This window comes from Python bivittatus, unplaced genomic scaffold, assembly GCF_059951505.1.
Source record: "Python bivittatus isolate LINGU-HERP-01145 unplaced genomic scaffold, Pbiv_v1 ctg000480_np1212, whole genome shotgun sequence".
NCBI lineage: Eukaryota > Metazoa > Chordata > Lepidosauria > Squamata > Pythonidae > Python > Python bivittatus.
In genome coordinates this window covers 29640568-29667813 of record NW_028277075.1, presented here as the reverse complement: position 1 = coordinate 29667813, position 27246 = coordinate 29640568, and the positions used below count along the sequence as shown (strand labels likewise).

The following is a 27246-nucleotide window of genomic DNA, read 5'->3' as shown; positions in this document are numbered from 1 at the left end:
TTTGCAGGCAAGGAAAGAAGTTTCTTAAGAGTTTGCGTAGATTCATAAATGACAAGTTTTGCTTCAATCCCAGTTGCTGTCACTCATTTTTTGGATTATTTTTGGTCAGGCTGTTTTCACAGTGCTAAATAGCTTTGATGCTGTCACCTTTTCTGTTTAGCAACTACATGAGGCTGCTGGGCAAGGTCATCCATCAGTTCAGAGTCAAGTGTCATACCCTTTGTGTATCCCAGCCCTGGACCGATCAAGTGATGCTGTTATCTCAGTGTCTGGAGGCCATGAGAATGGGAGGGACAAACTCAGGCTCAGCCCTAGCAAAACTGAATATCTGTGTGCATTTAGACCACCCACTCTCAGAGATTTTCCATCTTTAGTTCTTAATGGGATTGTACTTCCCCCGACAGAACTGGTGTGCAATTTGGGGGGGTTCCTGGATCACAGCTCCTGCTTGAGGAGCAGGTGGCAGCTGCAGCCAGGAAAGCCTTTGCACAGATTCATCTTGGGTACCAGTTGTGTCCATTGCTGGACTGGCAGGCACTTCAAATAATCTCTCAAGGCCTTGGTCTCTTTGTGTGTGGATTACTTCAATGCCCTTGAAGTTCACTTGGAAGCTGCAATTAGTCCTGAACACAATGGTGTGGACCATTATGGGCACAACATCATATGATCATGTAACACTGCTTCTCCGTGAGCTGCACTGATTACCAGCTGGCTTCTGGATTAAATTCAAGGTGTTGGCTATTACCTATAAAGACGTTCATGGCATAGGGCCTGGGTATTTGAAGCACCATCTATTTACTGTAGTTTCTGCCCATCCTTCATGATAGGATGTAGTTGGCATCCTTCAGGTCCCATCAATTAAATGATGAATCTTCCCTGACATGGTGTCTGCTGTCTGGAACAGCATTCCCCCAGACATCTGTATGGCACCTACCTGGGCCTTGTTTACATAGGCTCTAAAACCTAGTTTTCCCCCCAGGCCTTGGCTAGGGTCTGTGGCAGACCTTTAGTAGGAATGTTTTGTGTCTGGGTTGTACATTTTATTGTCTTTCTGACATTTATTGTTCTTTTTTGTTATATCGTTTTGAACTCTTCCTAATACTGTACACCACCCCCAGTTGTTATGGAGTCAGTCAGCTTTAGACAATTGATAAATACATAAATCAAATACAAAATGGGTTGGGACACTGCACAGAACATTTCAACATTTCAGTTGCCCATCCTTGCAGGATGGCAGGTGTGCTTATACAGCCTTTGCTTTGCATGCTGGAAATTGCAGGTTCGATTCCTGGTTTTTGAAGGTAGGACTGAGAAGAACTCCAATCACAAATTGGGGATGCATTGCCTATCAGATTAGACAACATGTTGCTATTCTAGAATGTGGGATTCTGAGAAATTATCTGAAGTTGACAAAATTATGAAAAAAGGTGGAGTTGCCATCAGGTTACTTTAAAAATCCCTTCCATCCTCACATCCCTACTAGTTATAGCACAATTAATCAAATCCATTATAAACCTAAGAACTATAAATCCTTCCCAACCCTGGTTCTGTCTGGATATTTTAGGCTTCAGTTCTCCTAATTTGCAGCCAGCATGAGCATTCAACATTTCTGATGAGCATCAGGTTGGCAAAAATGTGTCTGCGCATACCTGTGTTTCTAAAATAACCTGAGTTATGGTAACTATTCTTTTCTTCTCATAATCTGAGTAATTTAACCTGTCTGGATAGCCTAGCAATATGATGAATGAATGATTCTACTGCAGTCTTATATTATTGTGTCTTCTGAAGACTTTAATTTTCTATCTTTTCAGCCATGGGTGCGTAATTATCTGTTTTCCCCACCACTTTGTTTTTAAATGTCTTGGAAAGGCACTGATGGATCAAATAACAAATGACATTATTATATTTCAAATTATTTATAATACAGTTTTCAGTACTTGTCTTCTTCCATAACTAGCAGTTCTACAACTGGTTTTCCTCATTTATAAAAAAATAGTTCTTAATTATAAAATATTGCTCCAATTTGTCAAATGTTATATATACTCTTCAGTTGATTAGAAAAATGAGATACCATTGTTCCTGCTATGAAAATATCTTAATCTATTTATTCAGTTTGTAACCCATATTTCCTCTGCAATGGTGCTCAAGAAGTTAATAATAAAATACAGATTAGAATACAGGATTATAAACAAATAAAAACAGATCAATCAGCAACCCATGGTTTAAAAAAGCTATTAAAGCCCACACTTGAATAATAATAGTAAATAATAGTGATTAAAACCTATTTTAGCAGTTTTCACCTGCTCTTCCTTGGCAAGCAATCCAAAACAAGAACAGCAGATAAGAAGGTCCTTTCTCACATCCTGTCAAATGGGCTTCTAATGGCATTGGGAGAGAAAAACAAGGTTCTCTTGTGAATTTTTGATCTGTCATTTGGGGAAGGCAGACTTTCAAAAAACAGTCTGGTCCAAACTTGAATGGATATTTACACATTCTAAGCAGCACTTTGAATTGATGCCCAGAAATGGTCTGAAGGTCTTGTGTGACAAGAAGGTAGGGCTATCAGATCTGGGCTGCAAACATCTGAATGTACACTAGATGGCAACAAAGAGTTAGAGGTTGTCATGGCTTTTTGATGTCATGTAGCAGTCACCTGGATTTTTGCAGCCAAAAAAGTCTTATGCTTCTTATATCTGGCCTTAATCAAAAGTGTACTGGCAGCATTCTAGAGGTTTCCAGAGAGGAAGGCTGGAAGATGGGACAAGAAGTCAGAAAAACAAACCAGGGTTCTCTGAAGGCATGCAGCCCCAGGAAGGGTTTCAAACTAGTAGAAAATGGGCACACTGGCCCAACCTTATTTTCTTTCTGACCTCCATGCGTCCAGCTGAAATTCTGAAGAAGATGTGTACTCTCTGAAATCTGGGACGCGATTTATTATAGTTCCAGGTGAAGCTGTATGGTTATGTTCATGCAAGATATCAGTTGAAGATATGGGTCAGGAAGGGGTGGGGCTACATATGCTACCCTATTGTCTTCTCACTTTAAAGGCCTGGGGGAGGCTATATCTGTTTCCAGCTTTTTCTTCAATATTCAGTGCAGTCATTATCTCCAAAATTCCTTTGGGAGGTATCCAATTAATTCCTCTGGCTCATGGAATGTCTTCTGTTAGCTGGTAACCATAGTTTCCTCATTTGGATGAACAAGGAAGCTCTGGTTAATTAGCGATTTCGTTATCTGATCATTTGTGCTACAAAGGAGGAAGGAGTTACATGTACAGGTGTATAGCTCATTTTGAATATGCCCAGTATTAACAAAAGAACATATTACATCTGATACTACAAAGGGCCAGATTTTAAAACACACATATAGCATTTTTAAACTGAGATACAATCTTCTGAACCAGGCTATTTTGTTTTCATATGGATTTTTGTTCATTTTTTCACAATTTCTTTTTGCTTCATATATGACCAATTAGAAAAAGATCAGAAAATCCATGAAGTTCTCTTCTGAGGAGAGCAATTTATGTGAATACCAGTCTGTTTTTTCATTATTATCATTTTAAACCATTTGTTTTATACCCCTTTGAGCCTAGTCTACTGGTTTAGAGAGTAGGAATGTTCAAAACCAAGGGAGCTTGAATTGTTTTTTGATTGGACCACTTTTTTCAAGGTTAGAATGGTTGTTTTGAGTGTTCTTTGTTTGTGTCCTGCCAGCCAGATGTCACACTGCAATCATATTCTGGCTTGAAGCCTTTGGTTAACAAGCAAGTATTCTTGCTTGCCTGCTGTAACACAAAGATGAAGGGGAATGTTGTCTTGAATCATATTGGATGACCCCCCCTGGTTCATATTGCTTGAGAGATGCCTTCTAGATGGAGAATAATATGATCCACCTGCATGTCTTTTCAGTCCCTGATGAGTAATGTCACACTGGGTGGAAGCCGATGTGCCCCCCTGCTACCTCTCTCAAGCCTATACCACTTGGATAACAGTAGGATTCAGCTATGATCCCTCCCACAATCTTCTATTCCATTTTTCCCTGCTCTCACAGCCAGTCCTTGTTCATGTATGGTCAGTGATGAAGTTGTCTCTGAAGCCACAAAATGCACCCAGCACACATTGTATGGAGGCAATGCTCTGGCTGGCTGTCCCCAGCCTAGATAGACAGAACTTGAAGACCATTCTCAGCTTCATGACATTATTTGCCTGCCTGGTAGAAAAGCCATTGCTGGTTTTCCAAGAGTAGTTTCTATGTGGAAGTTGGGTTTGCGTATCTATAAACTGCAAAAGAAAGCAGGTTAACATGGGCACAAGACAGGTGAATACAAATGTTTCATGCATGTAGTGCTAATGCTGTTGAGGCTGTAAATTCAAAGGTTACCAGTACAATATGTCAACAGAAGCTCAGAGTTGCAGAATCAAATAAAATCTAAATCACATCAATCAATTAATCAATTGGCCTGAACCTCAACATCAGAACAGAAGAGCAAGAGTAGAGTGTGTACACATGCACACAGACACATACACTTAAGTTAATCAAGCCAGCACAGTGTGTTTTCAGAACAGCTTCATTATACTGGTTTTAACTTGTTTTTTTGTTTTGCTCTTTGTTTTAACTTGTTAACTGGTTGAGCTTTGGCAATGGTATCCATTGCTGTTTTCTGACTGCATTTAAAATACAAACATTCTGTGGTTTTGGTTTGTTTGTTCAGATTTTGATCTGTATGTAACTGATGCATGTTCTTACACCTTAAAGCAGTTCAACTTTCAGAGTAGATTTAATATTGTAATGACTCTATGCTGGTCCAGCTGAATTTTTATTTATTTTTAGAATTGTACATTTTCTTCAAGGATATTTTATTTTATTTTATTATTTTGTTTATATGCTACTCATCTCCCCCAGAAGGTGACTCTGGGCAGCTCACAATTAAAATCCAAAACAGTAAAACAGTAAAAATATAAATATCCATATTAAATTAGCTAAAAATAATTCTATATAAAAAGTCAAGATGATGGGGGGAGCAGTAGCGATTATCCCACCAGCCAATTCCAACAATGCAAGGGCCCCAGCCCATCTGGCACAGCCAAGTTTTCACACTTTCCCAGAAAGCCATGAGAGTGGGGGCGGACCGCACCTCAGGTGGTAAGCTGTTCCACAGGGCAGGGGCCATGGCAGAAAAGGCCCTCTTCCTAGACCCCACCAGCCAAAGTTCCTTGACTGGTGGGGTCTGCAACATGCCACTTCTGCCAGACTGCGTGGGGTAGGCTGACATAACGGGGGCGAAACGGCTCCTCAGATAACCTGGTCCTGTGCCATGAAGGGCTTTAAATGTAATAACCAACACCTTGAATTGGACTCAGAAGCAAACTGGCAACCAATGCAACTTGCTTAACAGAGGTATCATATGTGCCCCCTGGGGGGCATTCAAAACTGTCCGCACCACTGCATTTGCACCAGCTATAGCTTCTGGATACTCTTCAAGAGTAGCCCCATATAGAGCACATTGCAGTAATCCAAGCGGGAAGTGACCAGGGCATGAATGATGGCACAGAGGGCCTCCTAAGCCACGCCTGCCACCTGCTGTTCAAACAGGAGTCATGAGTCTAGGAGGATCCCCAGATTACGCACCAGGTCTGTCTGGGGTAGTGCAACCCCATCCAGAACCAAGGATAATAAGCTCCTAGATCTTCAAGCTCCCCATATCCACAACCACTCCGTCTTACCAGGGTTCAATTGAAGCCTGTTGTCCCCCATCCAGGCCCCTACAGACTCCAGGTACTATGAAAGGGTAGCCACAGTGTCACTTATCTCCTGGGATGGCAGTATATAGTTGAGTATCATCAGTATACTGATGATACTTCATCCCATGGTGCTAGACGATCTCACCCAATGGTTTCATGTAGATGTTAAATAGGAGCGGCGACAGCACCGAACCCTGAGCCACCCCACAAAGTAGGGGCCATGGGTTGGATCTCTTGTTCCTTATCAACACTGACTGGGATCAGCCTTGGAGGAAGGAGCTGAACCAGCACAGAACTGTGCCTCCCAGCCCCAACTCCTGCAGCCAATCCAAAAGGATACCATGGTCGATGGTATCGAAAGTTGCTGAGAGGTCAAGAAGAGCAAGGATGGATGCACTATTTCATCCCACTCTCGCCAGAGATCATCTAAAAGTGTGACCAATGCTGTTTCTTTCCTATAACTGAACCTGAAACCTGACTGAAAGGGGCTCAGATAATTCGTTTCCTCCAGGATCCTCTGAGGCTGTGGCATGACCACCTTTTCCACAAACTTTCCTAAAAAGGGAAGGTGGGAAACTGGATGAAAGTTGTCCAAAAGGGTGAGATCTAGCAATGGTTTCTTGAGGAGTGGGTAGACCAGGGCCTCTTCAAAAGGCATCAGGAACACTGCCTCCTGCAAGGATGAATTGACCACTGCCAGTACCCACCCCAATGTCGCCTCCCTGATGGCTTTAACCAGCCAGGAGGAACAAGGATCTAAAGCACAGTTGACCACGCTAACAGCCCCAAGGACCCTGCCCACTTCCTCAGGTCCAGCAGGATCAAACCCAGATAACTGGGTAAGTCTGCTTCCCAGGCATCTCCACCAGACCTCCATCATACTTAGCCTCCAACTGGGAAAGGATCCAAGCAATTTTATCCATCAGGTGTTCAGCAAGTTCCTCTGAACTCTCCTTACCCAGGAGGGACCGGGTGACCCTGAAAAGGGCCACTGGGCAACACTCTGCAGATGCAATAAGAGCAGAGAAATAATGGCGTTTCACCATCCTTACCACCACAAGATAGGCCTTAATAGTGGCGCTAGCCCACATTCAGTCAGACTCGTCCTTTGTTTTCCACCAGCAGCCCTCTAGATGTTTCCTGGCCCTCAAACATGTTGGTTTGATCTACAGAGCTTCCTCTTTTCAGTCTGTTGGAGCTTCAGGATCTAAAAAGACTTCAACATGTGTTAATGTGTGTAATGTGTGCATCATTGCCTATGACTACCTGATAACAGGCTGCAAACATTCAGGAAACTGTATGGCAGCACTGACCACTTAAGTCGTCCACTGGATTTTTGCAGCCAAGATCTGGTAGATTATGTTTAAAAAATCCTTTTTGCCTAACTTTCTGTAAGTTGGTTGACTGGCCAAACCACTATAGGAAAGCATTCCAGAGCTAAATATTAGGCAATGTGGTAACATAGCCTAATATTTAGCTCTGGAATGCTTCCCCATTCCTCCTATAGCTGCAACATCTTAAATATCTAGAGTTTTCTTCTCCAATTTCAAATTTTATCCCACTGGAACTCAGTCAACTCAGAAAATTTGGATGGAACATTTTTGAATGGGACTGTTGTGAGCTGAAAATAAAACATCTTTTCTGTTTTGACCCTACTGTAGATATCAGCCTGTTGTCAATTTTCCCATTATTTATACCCTTCTGAAATTGTTTGCAACTTCACATCTGTCTTGACTCCTAGCAACTGCCTGGATATGCCCATACAGCTTTCTAGGCAACATTTTTGGAAATGGCCTCCTTCCTAGGACTGAGAGAAAGTGACTGGTCCAAAGTCACCTGGCTGGCTTTGTGCCTAAGGCAAGACTAGAACTCACAGTCCCCTGGTTTCTAACCTGGTGCCTTTAACCACTACACCAAACTGCTCTCATCCTTCCACATATCTTATTGTAATTTCCTACATACTGTATTTCTACTGAATTACACATTTGTAGGCAAAAAGTGAACTTACAAGCCTGATCTTCACAACATTTCTAGATTCCTTAGAAGCTGTTGTAAAACTAGATTCTTGAAGATTGAGTCAGCAGCTGTGCAAAAGGATGGGGAAACTCAATAACTTAGCGTCCCCCACATAGTCACTTCCCAGATGATGCTGAGCAGTGCTATTTCCACTGAATTGCAAGCTACAGGACGATGTAGTGGGAAGCACTCATCATTTACCAGTTGATAGTTATTTAAGTGCTTGAAGAGATAACAATATATGAAGGTGATGAAGTGGTAGATAAAATTCAAAGACTTTGGACTGCAGTTACCAGCAGGCTACCGTTTGAAGCAATCGAGCTGGCAGGTCTGTTGAACAAGATATGAATATTTCAGCAATTCAGGACTTGCTGAAGAACACCTGGTGATCATACATTACTAGAAAGAACCAGTGGGCTTTGTTACTATCTTCACAGATACTTGCTGATCTTTAATTTCAATTGATACTTTCAAAGTGAAAAAAACTCTTTTTCAAAGACTCAAGGAGATATTTCTATGTAATAGAAGCATTCCATGAATTAAGTCACTTAAGAAATATTAATGATATTGTAATACTTGTCCCAAATGTAAAGTTGTATAAAACCTTTGCAATTCACCCAAGTCTTCCATATCTCTAGAAGCGCAAGCTGTTGTGGCCTGTGGGCCACAGCTTCCCTCCGTGGCCTGAAGCGATTTGTTGGGAAGAGAAGCTGATCTCTCCCTTTGCTTTCCCAAATGGCAAGTACAAAAGAAACCAGATTTCCAGACGAGTGGGGATGGTGAACTGGATTGGTCAAGGAAGAAGAACCAGAACATCCTTTCCCCATATTCCCCTGAAGCCTGGTGCAAAAATCTGCCTGCTTTTCACCATACCTCCAAGAGGCCCATAGGAGGGTGGAGGAGAATGAGGAAGCCCCCACACTTTCCCAGGACTGCCTGCCAGTCAGTCTTCTCTCTTTCCCTAAGACATCTAATGCAGAATTCCCAGGTATGACTTTGCATTCTTATCCAGTTGTTATTTTTTCACAATTAGTTTTCTCCTTGACTCTTTGCTTAAAAAAAAAAAAATCCTGCAAGTTGCTGCTCCTCCATGTTATATTTCATCTTCTTGATGTAACATGTCAGCCCTATAGGTAGACCAGATAAGGATCCCAACTCCACAGGAAGACCAGAACTATATTTTACAGTACTGAGATACTTTATTTTTCCATCAATAAGACGTCCCCATGTACAAGACGACCCCCACTTTTCCAACCCAAAATTAAGAAATCAATATTTTAAAGATAGTGCAGAACACATTTTTATTTAGTAATTAGGTAACATTGACCTGATACACTCGGTGGGAGGAGGTCCAAACCGTCTCTCTGCAGCTCTATTTCCATGCTCTTTTGCATAACTGATTACATTCAATCACAAGTGAAACTGCCAATAGCTTGTCTCTGCAAACAGACTTCCTCCAATTGGTTTGTTCAGCATCAGCTGATGTCAGTTACATAAGGCGTGTGATTGGAGGAAGCCTGTTTGCAGAGACAAGCTATTTCACTTGTGATTGGAGGCTAGCAATAGGAGGAAGCCTGTTTGCAGAGACAAAGTATGGGCAGTTTTGCAACCGCGCGGTTCTCTCCTCGGCTTACTTCCTTGCATAAGACGCCCTTCAATTTTTAGCGTAAGGATTTTAGAAAAAAGTATCGTCTTATAGTTGGGAAAATACGGTACTTACAAGTCTGCTTGTGTTTTATCTTCCCTCCCTCTTATACCCCACTGAGTCAGAGAGGAGCCAGCCTGAGTCTTTTCCTAACACTATCTCCTTTTCCAAAGTTTAAGGAATACTTTTGCTATTGCTGTTTTTGTAATGGCTTCTGAATATTTCCTCCGAGGCCATCTTGAAGGCCAATGCTGAAAGCCAGTATATCCAGAAGCCAACATTCTGGCTTTCTGGGTCATACAGTCAACCTTCCTAGTGACAGGGAGGATAAGGAACTTTGTAGGTGGTTGGGGACTAGGCTTCCCACTTCCCACCTCCATCTCAGAAACTCTAGGCATGCCTGTCTGATTTTCCACTACTGGACACTCATTATCTATAAGCATTTTGCTGGAACATGGGGTCTTTGCTCATAACAGGGGGAAGTCTATTTGGGGAAGAAACTGTATAAGCTTATGTGTATTTTATATTTAATTAAAATAAACTTAACCAACTTGTTTTAAAGTTTGGGAAGGGGAAAATCAATCTGTTTAATTAAATTAATATAGGGTTTAATTCACATCATTTAATCTTTGTCCCAGCATGCCTACATTTCAAAATGTATTCTGGCAAACACTTCAAAAACTATTGAAACCCATGTTAAAAAAAAAAGTGCCTCTGTGGAATACGTCTGATCATCCATTTTCAGTCTGAGATGACAATTTAATAGTAACAAATGCATATGATCATCTATCAGTTGGCAGTGCTGTGGACATAATAATAATGTATTCCTTTAGCTTGCTTTCTTATCAGGTAGCCTTCTTCCATCCTAGGACCACTGAGTTGACTTTAAGAAGAAGAGATATGCTTCAAAAATGCTGCACATAGTCCAAGCCCCCAAGTTGCTTCCAAACCACCAAAAGTTGGTTCACCTGACATTGACTTACTGATCTTTTTGGGAGTCACTGAATGAGTTAAACATTTAATTCATTTATCCAAGCAATACAAAGATGATTTGGGATTCATATCAGCAGAGTGCTTTCAAAATCACGTCCATATTGAAACAAGCAGAGAATACCCTTTTTTCAAAGGAACATAACGCATTAAAAATGTATCTAATTTCTTTATATTATTTGGCTTTAATAGCATCTGAAAGAAAATAGAATGTGAATTAGTGCAATAACACACATAATGTACCTTGTGGTTGATCCTAGTTTTCCCATATAACTTTCATCAAGGCTTGGAAATTACAATAATTGGCTAGTGTCAAAGTAATAAAATGCTGTGTGAAAAAAAAAGTTAGATGCTACTTGGGGTAGTCATAAACAATAGCTATGAACATAGACCTTTTTAAAAAATAGTAGCAGTTCAGAAATAACCATAAACTGTAGTAATATATAGAATAATCTCATTTAAATAAGTCATGAGCAGAATAGTTGCCACTCCTAGCTTTGGGGGAAAAGCTACTTTAAAAGACATCCTGAGTGGCTAAATATTCATGCTATCACAACTTGACTCCTTTACAGTGGTCCCTCCCTCTTTCTCTTACCTATCCAATATTTTGAAATTCTCTATTCGGAAGCCTTCATTGTTTTAAGACCTTGTTATTGGTGCTGGGTGTTGAGGATTTTCACTTGAAGGCTGTATATCTCCATTCCCTTTTTAAGAATGTTTTCACCAGTGATGAAAGAAAGACACACTTCTAGATGGTAGCTTCCAAAATTGAGTTATATCCTGTAGACCTGACTGATTAACAACTTCATTCAACCACAAATGGCAATGGAAGGAGACAGTTAAATGAATAATGGACTTGGAAAAATCATAGTCTGCTCACAACATCTTTAATGAGAAGGAGGCACTTAGAAGCAGCTGAGGAAAGTTTTTTTTTAAACTGTGAGATGCTTGTTCTTTATACCTCTTTGATACCTGAACTCACTTCAGTATTGCTCTGCTTCATTGATTTACTGTCACAAGAGGGAGCAACACTAGCTACTGAGGTTATGAATGTAGCAACTCATTTGTACAGTAAGAAAAGGAATTGCCCATATTATTCAATAATAAATTCTGTTTTGCTCTAATTTGTGGAGAGAAAAAGTATATGTGAAGGGGAGAGAAATGACTAGTTAGAGTTTTTGAGGGTGAAAAAGTGTTTGGATATATCTTTTTATTACAGAGCAGTGGCTAAAGAATAAACAGAATACTTTAGAACAGGTATTCTTGCATTGTGTCCCTAGTTCAGGACTGCCACCTGTATAACCTGACTGTGGTCACTAGGATGGACCCAATTTTGCTCTAGAACAAGGATTTTCAGAGCAATAGGAAAGGAAAGAGTTCAGGAAACATGGTTGGCTCTAAGGTCCCAAATGATCAGACTTCAGATCTGGCTTGGCTATAAATCTCTCTTGAAACAAAACCCTGCATTCAAAAACTAGACAACAGCTGAAGCTTAACAGATTCTATACTGATAGATATGTGGTTTATTGCAGACAACACAGAAGCCTTACATGCACAGATCTGCCTGCTGCAGAACACAGAAATGGATACAGATATATCTGCATGTCTTTCTGCTCAAAGGACTCTTGGCCCTTCTTTTTCCAGGCTTGAGATTGTAAGGCACCCATTCCGTGTTTATACAATAATTCTGTTTATCTGAGGAGTGCTGGTTCCTGACTCAGCAGCTTCAGTTTTTATCCCACTTCCCATTCTCATCTTTCCTTCTGCTCCCACCGGACTTGGAGGTGCCTAGTGAATCTCCCTCTCCCTTCCTCTTTCCTGTTGTGTGGGAGTGGTGGGCATTGTGCCTCTCTTATACCAATTCATCAGAAGCTCCCTCCCCACAACTTTAGGCTGGGCAGTCTTTGTCTCTCTCTCTCAGTAGTTGTGGAAATCTCTCCCCTTCCCCAAACCAGTTTCCCTTCACTTCAGATCAGAACTGGTGGCAGGCACTGAGCCAGAACTCTAGAGTTAATAGAAAAGCTCAACTGCTAAGGCAAAATCTGAAGCATCAGCCTGCACAATAAAGGGTCAGGTGGGATTTGGTTAAGGAGGATGGACTGTGAAGTGTACTGAAGTTCTTAGTGCACTTAGTTGATGCTTTGGAGGTGAGGAGGGGGTCTTAGATGGGTACTCATGTGCAAAGTGGCCAGGCCCTCCACAATATAAAGATAGGCCATGTATTCTCAGGTAGACAGAGTTGTACTAGCTCACAGGTGAATGGATTCAACATCCAAAGTCTCTGATCAGCAAGTGGAAATGGACAGAAGGAATGAAAGAGAAAGTAGCACCTTCATTTCCTGCCTATACTTTGCTGCAATTCCTCAAATTTCCCATCAGTACAAAATGGTTCTATTTTGAGCAATGCTGTTTCCCAGCTTCATTCATCCTCTTAATAAATGGAGAGCTACAGAGAGTAGGAAGGAATCTATACAACATAAGGGAAAATATATAATATAGAAAAATATAGAAGTATAGAGTTGGAAAGGACTGCCTTTGAATCCAACACTCTGTTCAGTGCAGGAATTTTAAAACATCCCTGGCGGATGGCTGTCCAGTCTCTGCTTGAACGCATCCAGTGAAAAGACCCCACCATTTTGGTAATGGGTTCCACTCTTCTTACTGTTAGGATTCATTTGTAATTTGCCTTCCTAAAATTTAAATTCATTGTTTCGTGTCCTGCACTCTGCGATGATAGAGAACAAGTCCTGATCTATGTACCTCATTCTTTTCTTCTCAAGGTTAACAACTACTTTCTTGAATCTCACATTACAGAACTGGGTTTATAAGCCCTTAATAATTCTTGCTATCCTTTTCTGAAACTGTTCCAGTTCCTTAGAATACTTCTTAAAATCTGGTGCTTAGAACAGTATTCAACTTTGGTCAGTTGTGATCTGACCAAAGCAGAATAAAATAAAACGATAACTTCCCATAGTTTGAATTATGTATTACTATTGATACAGCCTAAAATTTTATTTGTCTTTTTGGAAGCCACATCATGCTGCTGATTCATATTTGGTTTGCATCCAACTAGAAGTCCAGGTACATTTTCAGAAGCATAGTACCATGGCCATGTCAGGTATCCTCCATCCTATTCCTTTGCATTTGATTTTGTTTCCTAAGTGAACAGCTTTGCACTTGTCTCTGTTAAATTTCATTCTGTTACTTTCAGCTCATTTCTCTAACTTATGAAGATCATTTTTATTTTATTTCTGTTTCCTCTGGTATTAGCTAACTCACTGAATTTTGTGAATTTTACAGATTTGATCAGCATTTACCCCACATCCTCATCCAAGTCATTAATAAAAATATTGAAGAACTGTGGGCCTAGAACTTAAACTTATGGCATGCCATAAGTTACGTTGCATTGGCCACAAATAAGAAAAAAAAAATGTAGATTGAACTTCCAAAATAAAGAATATCCTGGGTTTATGGTATTTAGTCGTGCAAAGCTCTGAAGTGGGAATTCATTGAAGATAAAAAACTGGAGATACTTGCAGATAAGCCAAGAATTTTAAGTCCCAAAATACACCTCAAAATTGGGCTCAGCTTATCTGCAAGTATTATATTATTATATGGTAATACTTTTTAAAAGTACTGTACCTGAATATACTTGTGGATAAGCTGAACCAAAATACCAGGAAAAATGAGCCACCCATGGATAAGCCAACTGTGAAAATTTGAAACAGAATCTGTTCTGGAAAACAACATATATTGATACAAAATATGAAAACAAATGAAGTCCTTCAGAATATATTGAAAAAGCATATGAAAATTTTGAGGTTCAGCTTATCTGCGGGTGGCACACTTTCCATAATATTTTCATTAAAAGTTTGAGGGTCAGCTCAAATACAGTACTTTTGTCTACCAGTTTTGCTGAAATACTAAGTTACATTCTTACCAGCATATACACCAGACCATTCAAGATGGCAAGGGGCAAAAAATGACTTTTCTGCTTTTCAACCAGATTTTTTTCATACCTTCAAGTCAGTGTTGACACCTAGCAACTGCCTGGACTAATCCCTGCAGTTTTCTTGGCAAGATTTTCAGAGGTAGCTGGCCCTTGGCTTTTTCCTAGGGCTGAGAGAGATTGCCCTAAGATCACCCAGCTGACTTCATGCCTAAGATGGGACTAGAATTCATGGTTTCCTGGTTTCTAGATTGATGTCTTAATCTCTGCACCGAACTGGCTCTCTTTCAGAATAGCATGAATTATTTGGTTTCTGCAACTGTTACCAAGACTGACTGGGGCTCTGGACCTATGTGCTTGCCTGATTTTGGCTGGCCTTGAGAACTGAGTTTTTTTTCTGGCTCTGTGCCAACTTATCTGAAGCCAGATCTGCTTATGGGGAGTCTATTTTCTCATTGGTGAGAATGCATCCCACTTTTCTCTTCGGTTTTGACTTTCCTCTACCCTTAGAGTTGCCTGGCCCCACTCGGAGCCTGGAATATTATTTAGAATATTACTTCCCCATTCTCCCTCACTCCAGACACTATAGCAAGGAGTGAAGAAAGGACCTGGTTGCAAAGGGTGTCAACATGCTGTTATTTTACCATCACAGTTTAATGTAGATTTTATTCACAATGGGGTAATCGCTCACAGTTTTCAACAAATGGCCAAACAAATGCACATCGTATGTACTGGGAAAACACATGGAGCAGGTGGCTTCCTATTTTGTGGGAAGCATGGTTTTGTTTGTTTGTTTCTGTTACGCCAGGATTGGCAGTGACTGGGTATAGAGCACTGACTGAATGCTGTTCATTGCACTCTCCTGTTGCTTTGCCAGAAGGAGCATTGATTGGCTTCTACTGTTTTCTGTATTATGAGATTAGTAGAAGTAAAGATGATTGCAAGTTGGCCAGCAACTATTTATACTGGTGTAAAATTTGCTACTCCCACTGCCAATCCCTATCCCGCCACACAAAGATGCTGCCATTTTTTCTGTGTGCAGGGCATGTTAAGGAAAGGAATTGGTTCATTTCCCCAGCTTTGTTCCTTTCCTCTCTTGTCACCAACTGGGAGGAAAACATCAATCAATCCCTCTTAGTATTGAGGACTGGGGTTGGAGGTGAGGGAAGGCTAGGTTTGACAGAAGGCAAGTTTTGATGGGCTCAATCTCCTATCAAAATTCCCCCTAGGCTTTGCATATACTCTCAGCAGCTGATCTCCAGGCTAACTGAATATGCAGAACAGGAAGGGCTAGCTGGTTCCTTCAAAGCTCCCAATCTGTGATCACACAGTCAGTCCTGTGGAACATTACCTGGTGAGTAATGAGTCAGCTCCCACTCTTCTCCTGCCACCTGCCCCAGCCCTGCCAGCCGTTAAGTCAGGCTAATTTTAAATATGGATTTAGTAAGGGGTAGAAAACAGTATTTTAGAACAGGATCACTACTTTGAAATTGGGACAACAAAGGATAACTAAGGCTGCCTCGTATATGATTTGGGGTGAGATGAAGCAATATCATGAAGACATAGCGAGCGAGAGAGAGACAGAGACAGAGACAGAGGAAGAGAGGTTGTTGGGCAAGTTCATGCTATGGTTAAGTGCAAGTGGGGAAAGGCCCTCTGATTCTCAGGATTTTAACCAAGCAGCAGTGGTGGAAGGTGCAGGTACTAAGTATTTCTTTGGGGATTGCCTTTTCCCCAAACCTGAATTTATAGCCTATTTAAGATGGATTTGTACCTGGGTTGAAGTTCAAGTTGGAGATTCTTTCAGGAACAATGGCACAAGGTTTATGAAGGAACAGGATCTCAGATAACTCTAGGGAAGTAGTAACTGGGAAAGAGTGTCTCTGTTGTTACTCCAACAATTGTCTGGAACTTAGGGAAGGTTGTTAAAATGGAGGTAGATATTGTGAAATTTGGTTCTCATACTGATAGTCTAAAAGCCATTTCCAAAACAATCAACAGGGGAGACTGCCCCATTTTCACCATTTTCCTCCCTTTTACACAGAAAAAGCATGAGAAAAAGAACCAGAATCTTGTCATCCTAATTTACCTATATATAGGTTTCTCAGCTGAATCCTCACTAGAATCCTCACTAGAATCCTATAGCTAATAGAATTGCTTTCTGCATTATGTTTCCCTCCCTCTGCACATCACAACCTTTCGATGTCTGTCAGCTGTTAGTTCGGCTGGTCCCTATTTCCAAGTTAGATCTCTGAGCCAAGGATCAGCTGTGAAACCTTGTGGGCACAGGAAGATACTGATTTAAAAGATCCAATCTCTCCCCTGATCACATGCTTGAACCAACCTAAAGTAGCCAATAGAAGCTGGGCTAATCCCGTTCTTACCATTCACCTGAACATGCCATGTGATTATGCCAATGATTTAAAAATGTATTGAGATACGGAGAAAAAACATTTTAACACTGAAACAGCTAAGGACAACTTAAGGCAGCCTCAGGTACGAGTTAGGAAATCCAATGAAGGCAACATCATGAGAGCATCGCAAAAAAGAGGTTGCCAGGAAGTATTTGTGCCATGGTTAGATACAGGTGGAAAAAAGCCTCTCAGATTTCTAAACACAACTCTTCTGAAATTCTTGTTTCCAACTCTTGTCCATTGGTCTCCATGCAATGACTTCTCTCAAATTCCTCATCTTTTTCAGCATTATTGATTCTTATGCTTCTTCTTCTGTCTTTCTCAGACTCTTCTCTATCAAATCCAGTCACTTAGTACTGACAGTATTGTATCTGATCTATTTATCCTTTGCTGGTGCCAACTTCTGATTGATATTAGGTGGGCAGTAGGTGTTTTGAAAGAACTCCTTTTAATTTTTACTCAAAAGCTGATAGAGATTATTTTAGAGTGAACTCAATCACATCTTCCCTTTGTAATAACCACACTTAGGGTCTTTTGCTATTAGTACAGTTACCTTCCAAAGGTCCTACCTGTCTTTGAAACTCTTCTTCTGTTCCCAAGGCTTCTAGTAATGCATTGTAAACTTTCCTGATCTTATCAGATCTCAGGTATATACAGTAAACTCTTCTTTCAAAAGCAGAGAAAGGTGACTGATATTTTTTCTGTACAGTCAAAATAAAGATCCTGACTTGCTAGCAGGATTGGCATCTCGCTAAAGCTTTGATGCAATGCCCATTGAAGGTTGCTGTAATTGGGCAAATCCAGTGACAGTTGAGGATCAAGGAGCACACCCAAATTGTGAAGCAGCCCTTCTTGAGAGAGTATAAACCTATGCAGAACAGGATTTTTCAGCTGTCCAGCTTTTTTCTTACCAATAGCACCAAAAGCCATCAATGAAGAAATCCAATATCTTCACAATGCAAGTTGCAAGCCATTATAGCTTCCATCTTGCATCTCTTTCTCCTGCTCGTGTACCATAACAGGCTAAGAGCTTTTCAGTTTGTCTATTGTTATTGTAACAGACCAGTCCAGTCTCATGCTGCTTCCCTCTAACCTTGACCAATCTAGTCTTACAATTGCATTCTCCCCCTCTTCTTTCCAGCACAGATTATCCACCAAGGTAACCAAAGCAGTCTTTGTACTATATTGTGGATGAACTGTATTTAATCAATATACAGGTGGTCCTTGTTTAACAACCACCTATTCAGCAACTGTTCAAACTTACAACGGTACTGAACGAGCGGTAGTTACGACCAGTCCTCACGTTGGTCACAACGTCCTATGGTCACTTGATCGCCATTCGTGACCTTTTTTGCCATCTTCCTACAAGCAAAGTCAATGGGGAAACTGGCAGGAAGTCACAAATGGAGACCACATGACATCCTCACTTAATGATCCACAGTGATTCACTTAACAATGGCAACTAGAAGTGCCAGAATTTCTGTCACTAAGTGGCACAGTCACAACATTGCACTTTACGACCATGTCACTTAGCAACGGAAATTCTGGTCCCAATTACCATCATTAAGTGAGGATTACCTGTATTAATCTCTTCAATTGCCAGAACAACTATAGGTGGTGAAATGCATGTTGAAATGTATTAATATATCATTTTCATCCAGACACATCTGGAACAGTGAGACCACCAGCTCCTTAGTCCTGCTACTGAGGAATGGAATATTGGTGACTGGCTTATAATTAGAAAGGTTTTCTGAGTCATGGAGGATCACCAATGTGGCTCTCATTTCTCCACACGCCCTGCCATCACCATTGATACCAAGGAGAGGAGGAATCCATACTGTTATTAGCAAAAATCAGGTGCCAGTATTGGAAGCTGACCCCCAACTCTCCCCTTAGGCAGAGGCCATTAATAACAATAGCCTGTGTGAGTGCATATGATTTGGATATCATATGCCCAAATGTCAGCCTAGCTGCTCCATGAATCCTACTACTAAAGCATGGGCTCGCATTCTCCCCAGTTGCTGCTGAGCCATGTAACTACATGCCATATCACTTCATCATCAGCTGCTGGGTTTGTGGAAGAAGTAACCCCACTTGCTGATTTAATCCATCATGGATTTGCATCTGTTTCTCCCACCCCTGGAACAATTATGCAGCAGAAGGTATAAATAGGTGCCATCTTATGTCTTGATGGCATTGAAACCAACAGGCTTGTTAACAAGTGTTACTGGCAGTTACAATCCAATGTATGCTAAAACCTGTTGTCAGCACCGCCAGCATGTTATGAATTGCAATCGTCTAAAAGATGTTGTATGGGAAATGTACTGGCAGGGTAACAAATCTCAGTTGTGTACTGAATATGTGTATAAGGTTTGGTGAGCTTTTACCAGATTTGGAATTTCTTTTTTATCAGTTAATTCTCCAGAAATGGAGGCATGGGCTCTATCTGATGAAAACTCTCGTTCTCATTTGTTATAGATGTGCATCTGTTCACTACAGCGCAGACCTGCCAGCGACAAGCATCATTATCACTTTTCACAATGAGGCTCGCTCCACGTTGCTCCGTACAGTGAAAAGGTACCTCATACTTTTAGACCTTACATAAGAACCATGCACCCAGTATACCCCAGTAATCAATGTGGTTTATTCTGAGTAAAAAGAGAATAAAGTAATACTGAAATCCCAGGCACAGTCAGTAAGAAGAAAGTCCTGTTGGACTCAGCATGGCATATGTCTGAACAAAGTTGTCTCCATCTGGCTGTTAAGCTCTTTTATTTATTTATTTGTCACATTTATATGGCTGCCTATCTCACAAACAAGTGACTCTGGGCAGCATACAAAAATGCTAAAAACAATATATACAAACAAGTGTTAATATTATTATTAAAAATGCTGATATTATAAAAGGCACAAAACTAAAAAATATAAAAAATATTAGGTGAAGTGTTAATTACACTGGAGCCATCTCAATATTTCACCAGTTCCTGGAGGTCCCCAGGTCTGATGACATAACCAGGTCCTGAGGGACTTCCAGAAAGTTAAAACAGATGAAGCCAGCCTCACTTCTTTTAATATTAAAAAAATGCATCTGGATAGGCATTTATTTATTTATTTAACCAATTTATATAGCTACCCATATCACCACAGGCGACTCTGGGCAGCATACAACAAAGCTAAAAACAGTAAAATACATTAAAAATATATAATACAAAATAAAACAGAATAAAAGGAAGTTAAAAATAAGGGAGCCACCTCGCTAATTCCCCCATCCCCTGGAGTCCCCAGACCTGGTGGCATAACCAAGTCTTAAGGGACTTCCAGAAGGTCAACAATGATGAGGCCAACCTCACCTCGCCTCAGGGGGGAGAAGATTCCACAGCGCAGGCGCCACAGCAGGAAAGGCCCGCCGCCTGGGGCCTGCGAAATGTAGCTCCCTAGGCGATGGAACCCATAACATGCCCCCTCCTCTGGTAGGATGGGCAGATGAAATCAGGGAGAGGCGGTCCCTCAGATAGCTCATTTGTTCAGATCCATGGGCTATTTGTTCATCAGAAGATGCAGCATTAACCCAAATTGCCTGATTGTATTCTACACCCTCCTGGATCTTTAAAGTCATTGCTCTCTGTGTAATCATAACATTCTTATCAGGATTGCTTTGAAACGAAATAAAACTTTAATCCTGTACTTGCATTTCATCCCCATTTTTAAATTAAATACTTCAAATCACAATAATCAGCAACCACCACTATTTCTTATCATCATCATCATCATCATCATCATCATCATCATCATCATCATCATCCATATACTTTGAGTTGCCCCATGTTTTACAGAACCCTTGATTTCATATCTTTTCAACAATGGTATATAGCACTGCATGTAGGATGGATTTAGAGGCAGAAAGATTTTAGATTTAATTTAAAATCTTTCTGCTTCTGAATCCATCCTACATGCGGTGCTATACACCAGTTTGGTGTAGTGGTTAAAGCATCAGGCTAGAAACTGGGAGACCGTGAGTTCTAATCCCACCTAGGCACAAAGCCAGCTGGGTGACCTTGGGCTTTCACTTTCACTTTCACTTTCACTCAGCCTTAGGAAGGAGGCAATGGCAAACCGTTTCTGAAAAACCTTGCCAAGAAAATTTCAGGGACTTGTCCAGGCAGTCTCCGAGAATCAGACATGATTGAATTGATAAAAAAAAAATACTAGGAAAAGTAATCAGATGGTAGCAAAACATGAAATAAAAATATACTTTACTCCTAGGAATTGGGTATGTACTTGCATGAATTATAGAGTTCCAAGGGTCTATTACTCAGTGTAAACGTTCTGTGGCCACCATGTTATGCAAATTCCAGAGCAAAGAAACAGGAGTTGAAAACAAAGAATAATAAATAACTACCTCTTCCCCCACGGTTTTCTTTGAATCTGTATCTGGTCCTCTAAGGTGCTGAGGTCCTATCACTTAATGCAGGACCCTATCTGATTATCATCTACTTGGCTAAATAATTTTTTTTTATTAAGCCAGAAAAAGGTATTGGGCCTTTCCATCTACCCTTACAGTCGCTGCCTTCTTTTACTTCAGCTTCAGTGCTTTGATCCTAATAGGTTCCCTGTAATGTTGAAAATGTTGGTTTAATGACTTATTTGCTGGAAGCGCAGATGGAAATAGAATTTTTGATGGCAAGCCAGGATATAACTGTAATAGGTAAAGATTATTAAATGGTTAAAAAAAAAAACCATTGCAGAGATAGGGAATTAATTGGTCATAAGGCAATCATGGCCTGATAGGAACAGCTGATACCTGCTAAATGCCAGCCAAATTTATTCTCCTCCCATCCTTTGGCCCTGGGAAAAACCCAAATATGCACAATGCCTGGCACAATTTTTAAATGTATATTCCCCTTAGGTTGGTAGCTCTGGTTTTCTTTTTGCGGCAAAGAAATGCTTCCACTGACCACTTTCCCAATTTATTTCTGAGCAAGATTATTTACTCTTTCGTTTTTCTAGAAAAAAACAGCCCTTTGCTCTTTGATACATTTAAAATTCACTCAAAGTGTCCCTTTAGCAGTCTACCAAGTTGGGGAAATTCTTTTTCTGTGGACATAAAGATAGTGGGAAAGAAGGTGGTGGGGCAGATGGAGAGTCTGTGAGAATGAATCTTAGCTGGAAGGCAACAGAGAACTCTGACATTAATCCATTATTCATTAGAACTCCTTTCTCTCACTTTGGGTCTTGGGTCTTGCAGAAAATTGCTTTGTGAATAATAACAGGCTTTTGAAGTGCATTTTATCTCAGGACTGCAAACAGAAGGATGGCATTGCACACTAGTGAGAATAAGTGTCTTGCAAAGATCCCGGTATTCTTCTTGGGGCATTTGCTCACGGGGAGCAGTAGGCAGGCAGGGTGGGCTCAAGATAGTTTTGTGCTCCCCAGTGCTAAAAACCAATGAGCCAAACAAGATGACCATTTGCTTTTTTGATACCCAGAGGTTCCTGCTTGAAACAGTTGCTTTACAGGTTGTCCTCGGGTTATGACAGCAATTGAGTCCAGAACTGCCATTGCTAAGCAACACAGTCGTAAAGCACGATGTCACATGACTGCGTTGCTTAGCGATGGCAGTCCTGGCAGTCCCAGTTGCCACTGTTAAGCAAGGACCTCACATGACTGCGACTTCCAGCTTTCTATTGGCTTCCCCATTGACTTTGCATGTGGGAAGCTGGCAGGGAATGTTAGAAATCGCAATCATGTGACTGCAGCTTACTGAGATGTCATAGTCACAAGCCAGGTGCTAAGTGCCCAGATCACAATCACATGACTGCGGGGATGCTGTGATAACTGGAACTCCAAGGACCTGTCTTAAGTCCCTCTTGTTCAGCACTGTTGCAAGTTTGAATGGTTGCTGAACGAGTGGTGATAACCTGAGGACCACCTGTACTGTTTCACTCAACGGCGGCCAGCCTCTGAGATGGCATGTACAAGCCAAATCTGAAGTAGAAATGGACTTAAATGTGAAATCACTAATTCTAAATATTAGCTAAAAATCCATTCCTTCCCATTCTGTGGGTCCTTTCCCATAACCTCTGTCTTAAATGAAGAAGAGTTGCTGGTCAGAGTTGGCAAAAGGCATTCTGCTTAGGCTTCATTGAATCTATCATGTTCAGTTGTCCAGAGCTGAACCATAGGATTAAGGACGATGCACCAGTGAATCTTGAGTCCTATTAAACCCTGATTATCTTCAGTGGCTTGGGGAGTCATTATGCATGTCTTTCCACCTGATGATAAAGTGTAATTTGTGTCTCTGACACAGTTTATAAAGAGAATTAAGGGTAATGAGAAGATGAGCAGACATTCATCCATGACATCACATATCTACCAGTTTTTGTATGGTCAGAATCAGAGGATTGATTGATCCTGACCTTATGCATAATAAGGTGGCCCAACCAGAGATGATTGGAGTGGGGTGGGATGCAGCTTCAGTTAAAAGGTTGAAAAGCAAGGCTGGAGGAGTCTGCAATATAACTGGAGCCAAAGGCAAGCATCCCATTTATGCAATGAGGAATAAAATCCTGATGAGAAGGTATTGCTGAGTCCCTGTAAGACAGAAAACCCTTGGGCCTGACTTCCATTTTCCCGGCATGCTGTGATTTTTCTAATCCCATGGACCTCCCACTGTGTTCCTTTCAATACATGCAGCTCTTCAGGCAGCATACAAATCAATTACAACAAACTTATTAAAAACAATAGAAAGCCAACTCACAACACAGCATAATATGGTAAAAATTGGCGGCAGCAGTAATAACGGCATTAAATACAGCATACAATCACAGGAATAAGCAGCAATAGAACACTGAATTTCTAAAACCACTAAGGTGTTTCTTTAAATGCCTGGGAAAAGAAACTTCAATAGGGCACCAAAAAGGGCCACGGTGTGTAAGCATCAGGGACTTCTCTGGGGAGGCCGTTCCACAAACAGCACTAGAGGCGAGGTGAAGTTGTTTAGATAATATAATGCAATAAGCAAATGAATCTTATGTTTGAGGGAAAATTCAGCAAAAGGAAAAGTTCCACCTAGGAAACCGTTTTTTACATTGGAACAACTCCCATGAGAAGAATGCCCCTGGCTCCCTCTGTTGTGAACATTTGAATGAATTCCTGATCTGTATTCGGAGGGCAGGGGGCTTGTGTTGTCTTATTTATTTAATCTCATTTTTTTTTTTTTTTTTTGCTGCTCGACTCCATCTGACTCTGGGGGGCTCACAAAGTAAAAAACAACAACACAAAAATGACAAATATTAATGCCATAACAAATTAATTAAAAATGACAACATTCATCTTTTGCTCTGTTTCCTTTGTTCTTGGTTTTCTGGTAGATAAAAAAAAAAGGTACAGAAACCAAAACTCTAGCCAGGTTTCCAAGGTGCTTGAGGTAAGCCATGTATCTCAATAAAATGGTTCTGAATACACTCAGCTGGGCATGAATTATTACTGTGAGTATAATTGCTGCCGCCTTTACTTTACTCAGCCAGTGCCCCTTCCTCTAAGTAATTACTGTGAAGTGCCGTGGGGCATGTGAAGTATGAAAAGGCTGTTCTGTTCCAAATATTGTCTTCTTGCAAGTCTGCACAGGACTGCAGCAAAATCTGGCAAGAGGAAATGTTAGTGTAAAAATTGCACTGTCTACTTATTTTGTGATGTCTGGTCACGCTCTAATACAGAACTGTTTTTTTTTTCTTCCAAAAAGTGCAGCCAGTGGATTAGGCCTTCCATGACAATTAAGGGCTGATTTGATTTGATTAATTAGCCGTTCTGTAGCACCTGTTGAAAATTACATGTAATTAAATTGTTAGAGATGATTACAGAGTTGTTTTCCTAAACAGAAGTTTAATGTCACTTTGGGGAATGGCAGTGATGAAGTCCGATTGTTGAGAAATGTTAAAGCCCAAATCTTTAAAGCTAGCTAATGAGTTTCTAGGCCTGACATGAGTGGTTGGAAGCCCCACAGGACTTCTCTTTCAAAAATGGTGAGGCTCAAAGAGCAAATTTGAAATCTTGGGCTAATGAGCAGGTCTGAAAACAAGCATCCAGGTAGTCCTGATGAATCTAATGATTAAAGCTGGGGAGTCTCTGGTTTAAATAAGTGGGACAGGCTAAATCCAGCACTTGGTTGCATACCGAAGCTTCATAAGCAATTGCCTTTGAACAGACTGCTTGTATTTTTATATGTTGAAAATCTTTTCTAAAACAGAACATTGTACCTCAAGCAAGATTCCAATTACAGCAGATACTAAGGTGATGTCAGCTCTTTGAGGTAGTCCAGACCAGAAACCAAAACTACAAGTACTAATACTACCTTTATTGGAAGGTTACAACAGTGTTTCTGAATCTTGGGAACTTTAAGATGTGTGGACTTCAATTTCCAGAATTACCCAGCCAGCATGCTCCCAAGGTTCAGAAACACTGGGTTACAGTAGCGGAATCCTGCAAGTCTGAAAGCACTTCTCCCCTCCCCTGCCTTTACTTTCCAGAAAACTAGGGAAGGTCCCTTCTGAGACACTTACTCCACTCCCATCCCTCCTTTGGACTCAGATTCCATTTATCAGACCATTGTCTAGGTTGTGACTCCTCCTCCTGTCTCCCAAGGTTATTCGCACAACCCATTGCAGGTGGTCAACATTTGTTGAATCTGAATCAACAGATTCAGGGATGTCTCCAGGTTATGGTTAAAAAAGTCTAGCTGGTAGCCATGATGGTGAAATTGAAACTCTGTGTTTTATGTGTGTCACCACTGTGGCTGCGATCTTGCCTTTTTTGACCACACTTGCAGGCATCCCTGCACAGATCAGATATCATGCACATGTCAAAGGTCTGAAATTGAGGCATATCCCAGTCTTGGAGTATCTATCTTGCACAGAGAAGGTCCCAGGGTTTACTCTCAAGTAACAATAGGGCTGAAAATATCCTGTGTGAATAATCTGATAAAGCCACAATACAACCTTTTGTTACAAAACTCAGTTTCTTAGTCATGATTTTGTGCTATTTTAATGACTGTCATAATCTTTACTGTTTGAAAGGGTAGTCACTGCCCTTTCCTTGATAGTTATTGTATACAATCAAAACCTTCAGAATTAGGTGTACCTATTAAGAATGAGCAGTATTGGAGTTTTGATTACTTCAGGTCTAAAGAAATTAGAATTTGTAAGCCCTGTTGTAAATCTGAAGAAATGGAGAATGGTATCTGCAAAATGGCCAGTACTGTGGCCTTATTGCTTGCAAGCATGGCATTAAACAAGGGCAAGCTGCTTAAGGGTGTGGACAGCTAGGGGGTACGTAATTGCACATAAGATGTTAAAGTGGAAAGCAAAGGGTGGATGAGGAAAAAGAAGGGTCATGTGACTGCAGTGCAGCTGATATCGGGGCTCACTGGTGAACTTCAGGTCACACAGTAATGTTTGCAGAAATCAAAAGCTGATTTACAGTAGGCTTTTGAGAGTTGAGGGAGTGCTTGGGGGTATTGCAACACCTGAAGTTAGTGTGCTCTCACTACATAGCAGGATGCTCCAGGATATATCTCGGAATAGTAATGTGATTGTTTACTGATAAGTACCTCCAAGGTTGTGTTTTCATACTCAACATTTTTAAAATTTGTGTAAAAAAAGGGTCCTACAACAGCATCAAATCTGCCAGAACAGAACAGTGTAAGTTGTATGTTATTATGTGTTTTGGAAGTCTAATGCTGAAATCATAATTCATATGCAATTTATATAATGTATTAAAGGCTAATGACAAGGCACTCAACTAATCACTCAGTATTCAGGAGGGACAATTAACAGTCTTAAGCTAACATGGAGCTTTTAAGCAACTAACATTCTGTACATTCAGTTTAAGGAGAGACAGCCAGTGGGTGAGTTCAAAGAACGATCAAGGAAGCGAAGGATGTTGGAAAATGATTCCCTTCAGTAGAACACCCACAGAGTTCAGTGGTGCTCTGTGATTTGTCTGCTGTGCTTCAGCCCGTTGGAAGCAATTCCTCCATTCCAGCTGGCTAGTATACACTGTTGTGGTCATGCCTCTTTTCCCCAGTCTCTGGTAGCTGCCCTTAAGTCATTTTGTCATTGGCTGCTGCCCCACTTCTTATAACCTCACTGTGCTTATAAAGTCATTTTCAGGTATGTCTCAGGCCTTATGTGGATTCCTTATATACCTGGTGTTTTGGAGTGGGTAATGTGACCCAACAAGGCTCATCTCACCTCCTTGTTTCTGCCTGTCATCCTACAGAAGAATATCCCATATAAATGCAATGAGAAAGCACCACTTTACCTACTCAAATTCCAGATGTTGTGGCTACTGGTTGCCAATCTTCTCTTGCAACACTTAACCAATTGGGAATATTTGGGATCTGGGGTGAAATTGACAAGATTGCTGCCAGTTTGTCTATTTAGCCCATGATAGGATGATGGGTGAAGCTGTTTACCAGTCTTCTGTAAGACTAGC

General features: G+C 40.9%; 1 protein-coding gene across 2 annotated transcripts in view; it reads left to right on the top strand.

Annotated features, from left to right (window-relative positions):
• Nucleotides 1–27246, top strand: part of GALNT16 (polypeptide N-acetylgalactosaminyltransferase 16) — a 173524-nt gene that overhangs the window by 89600 nt on the left and 56678 nt on the right. For both annotated transcript variants that reach the window (XR_015797015.1, XM_088145594.1), the window contains exon 3: nt 19234–19332. Coding sequence is in view for 1 of the 2 variants with exons in the window: in XM_088145594.1 (XP_088001720.1) it covers nt 19234–19332 (99 nt within the window). In the remaining variant the exon portion in view is untranslated. The remainder of the gene's footprint in view (nt 1–19233; nt 19333–27246) is intronic.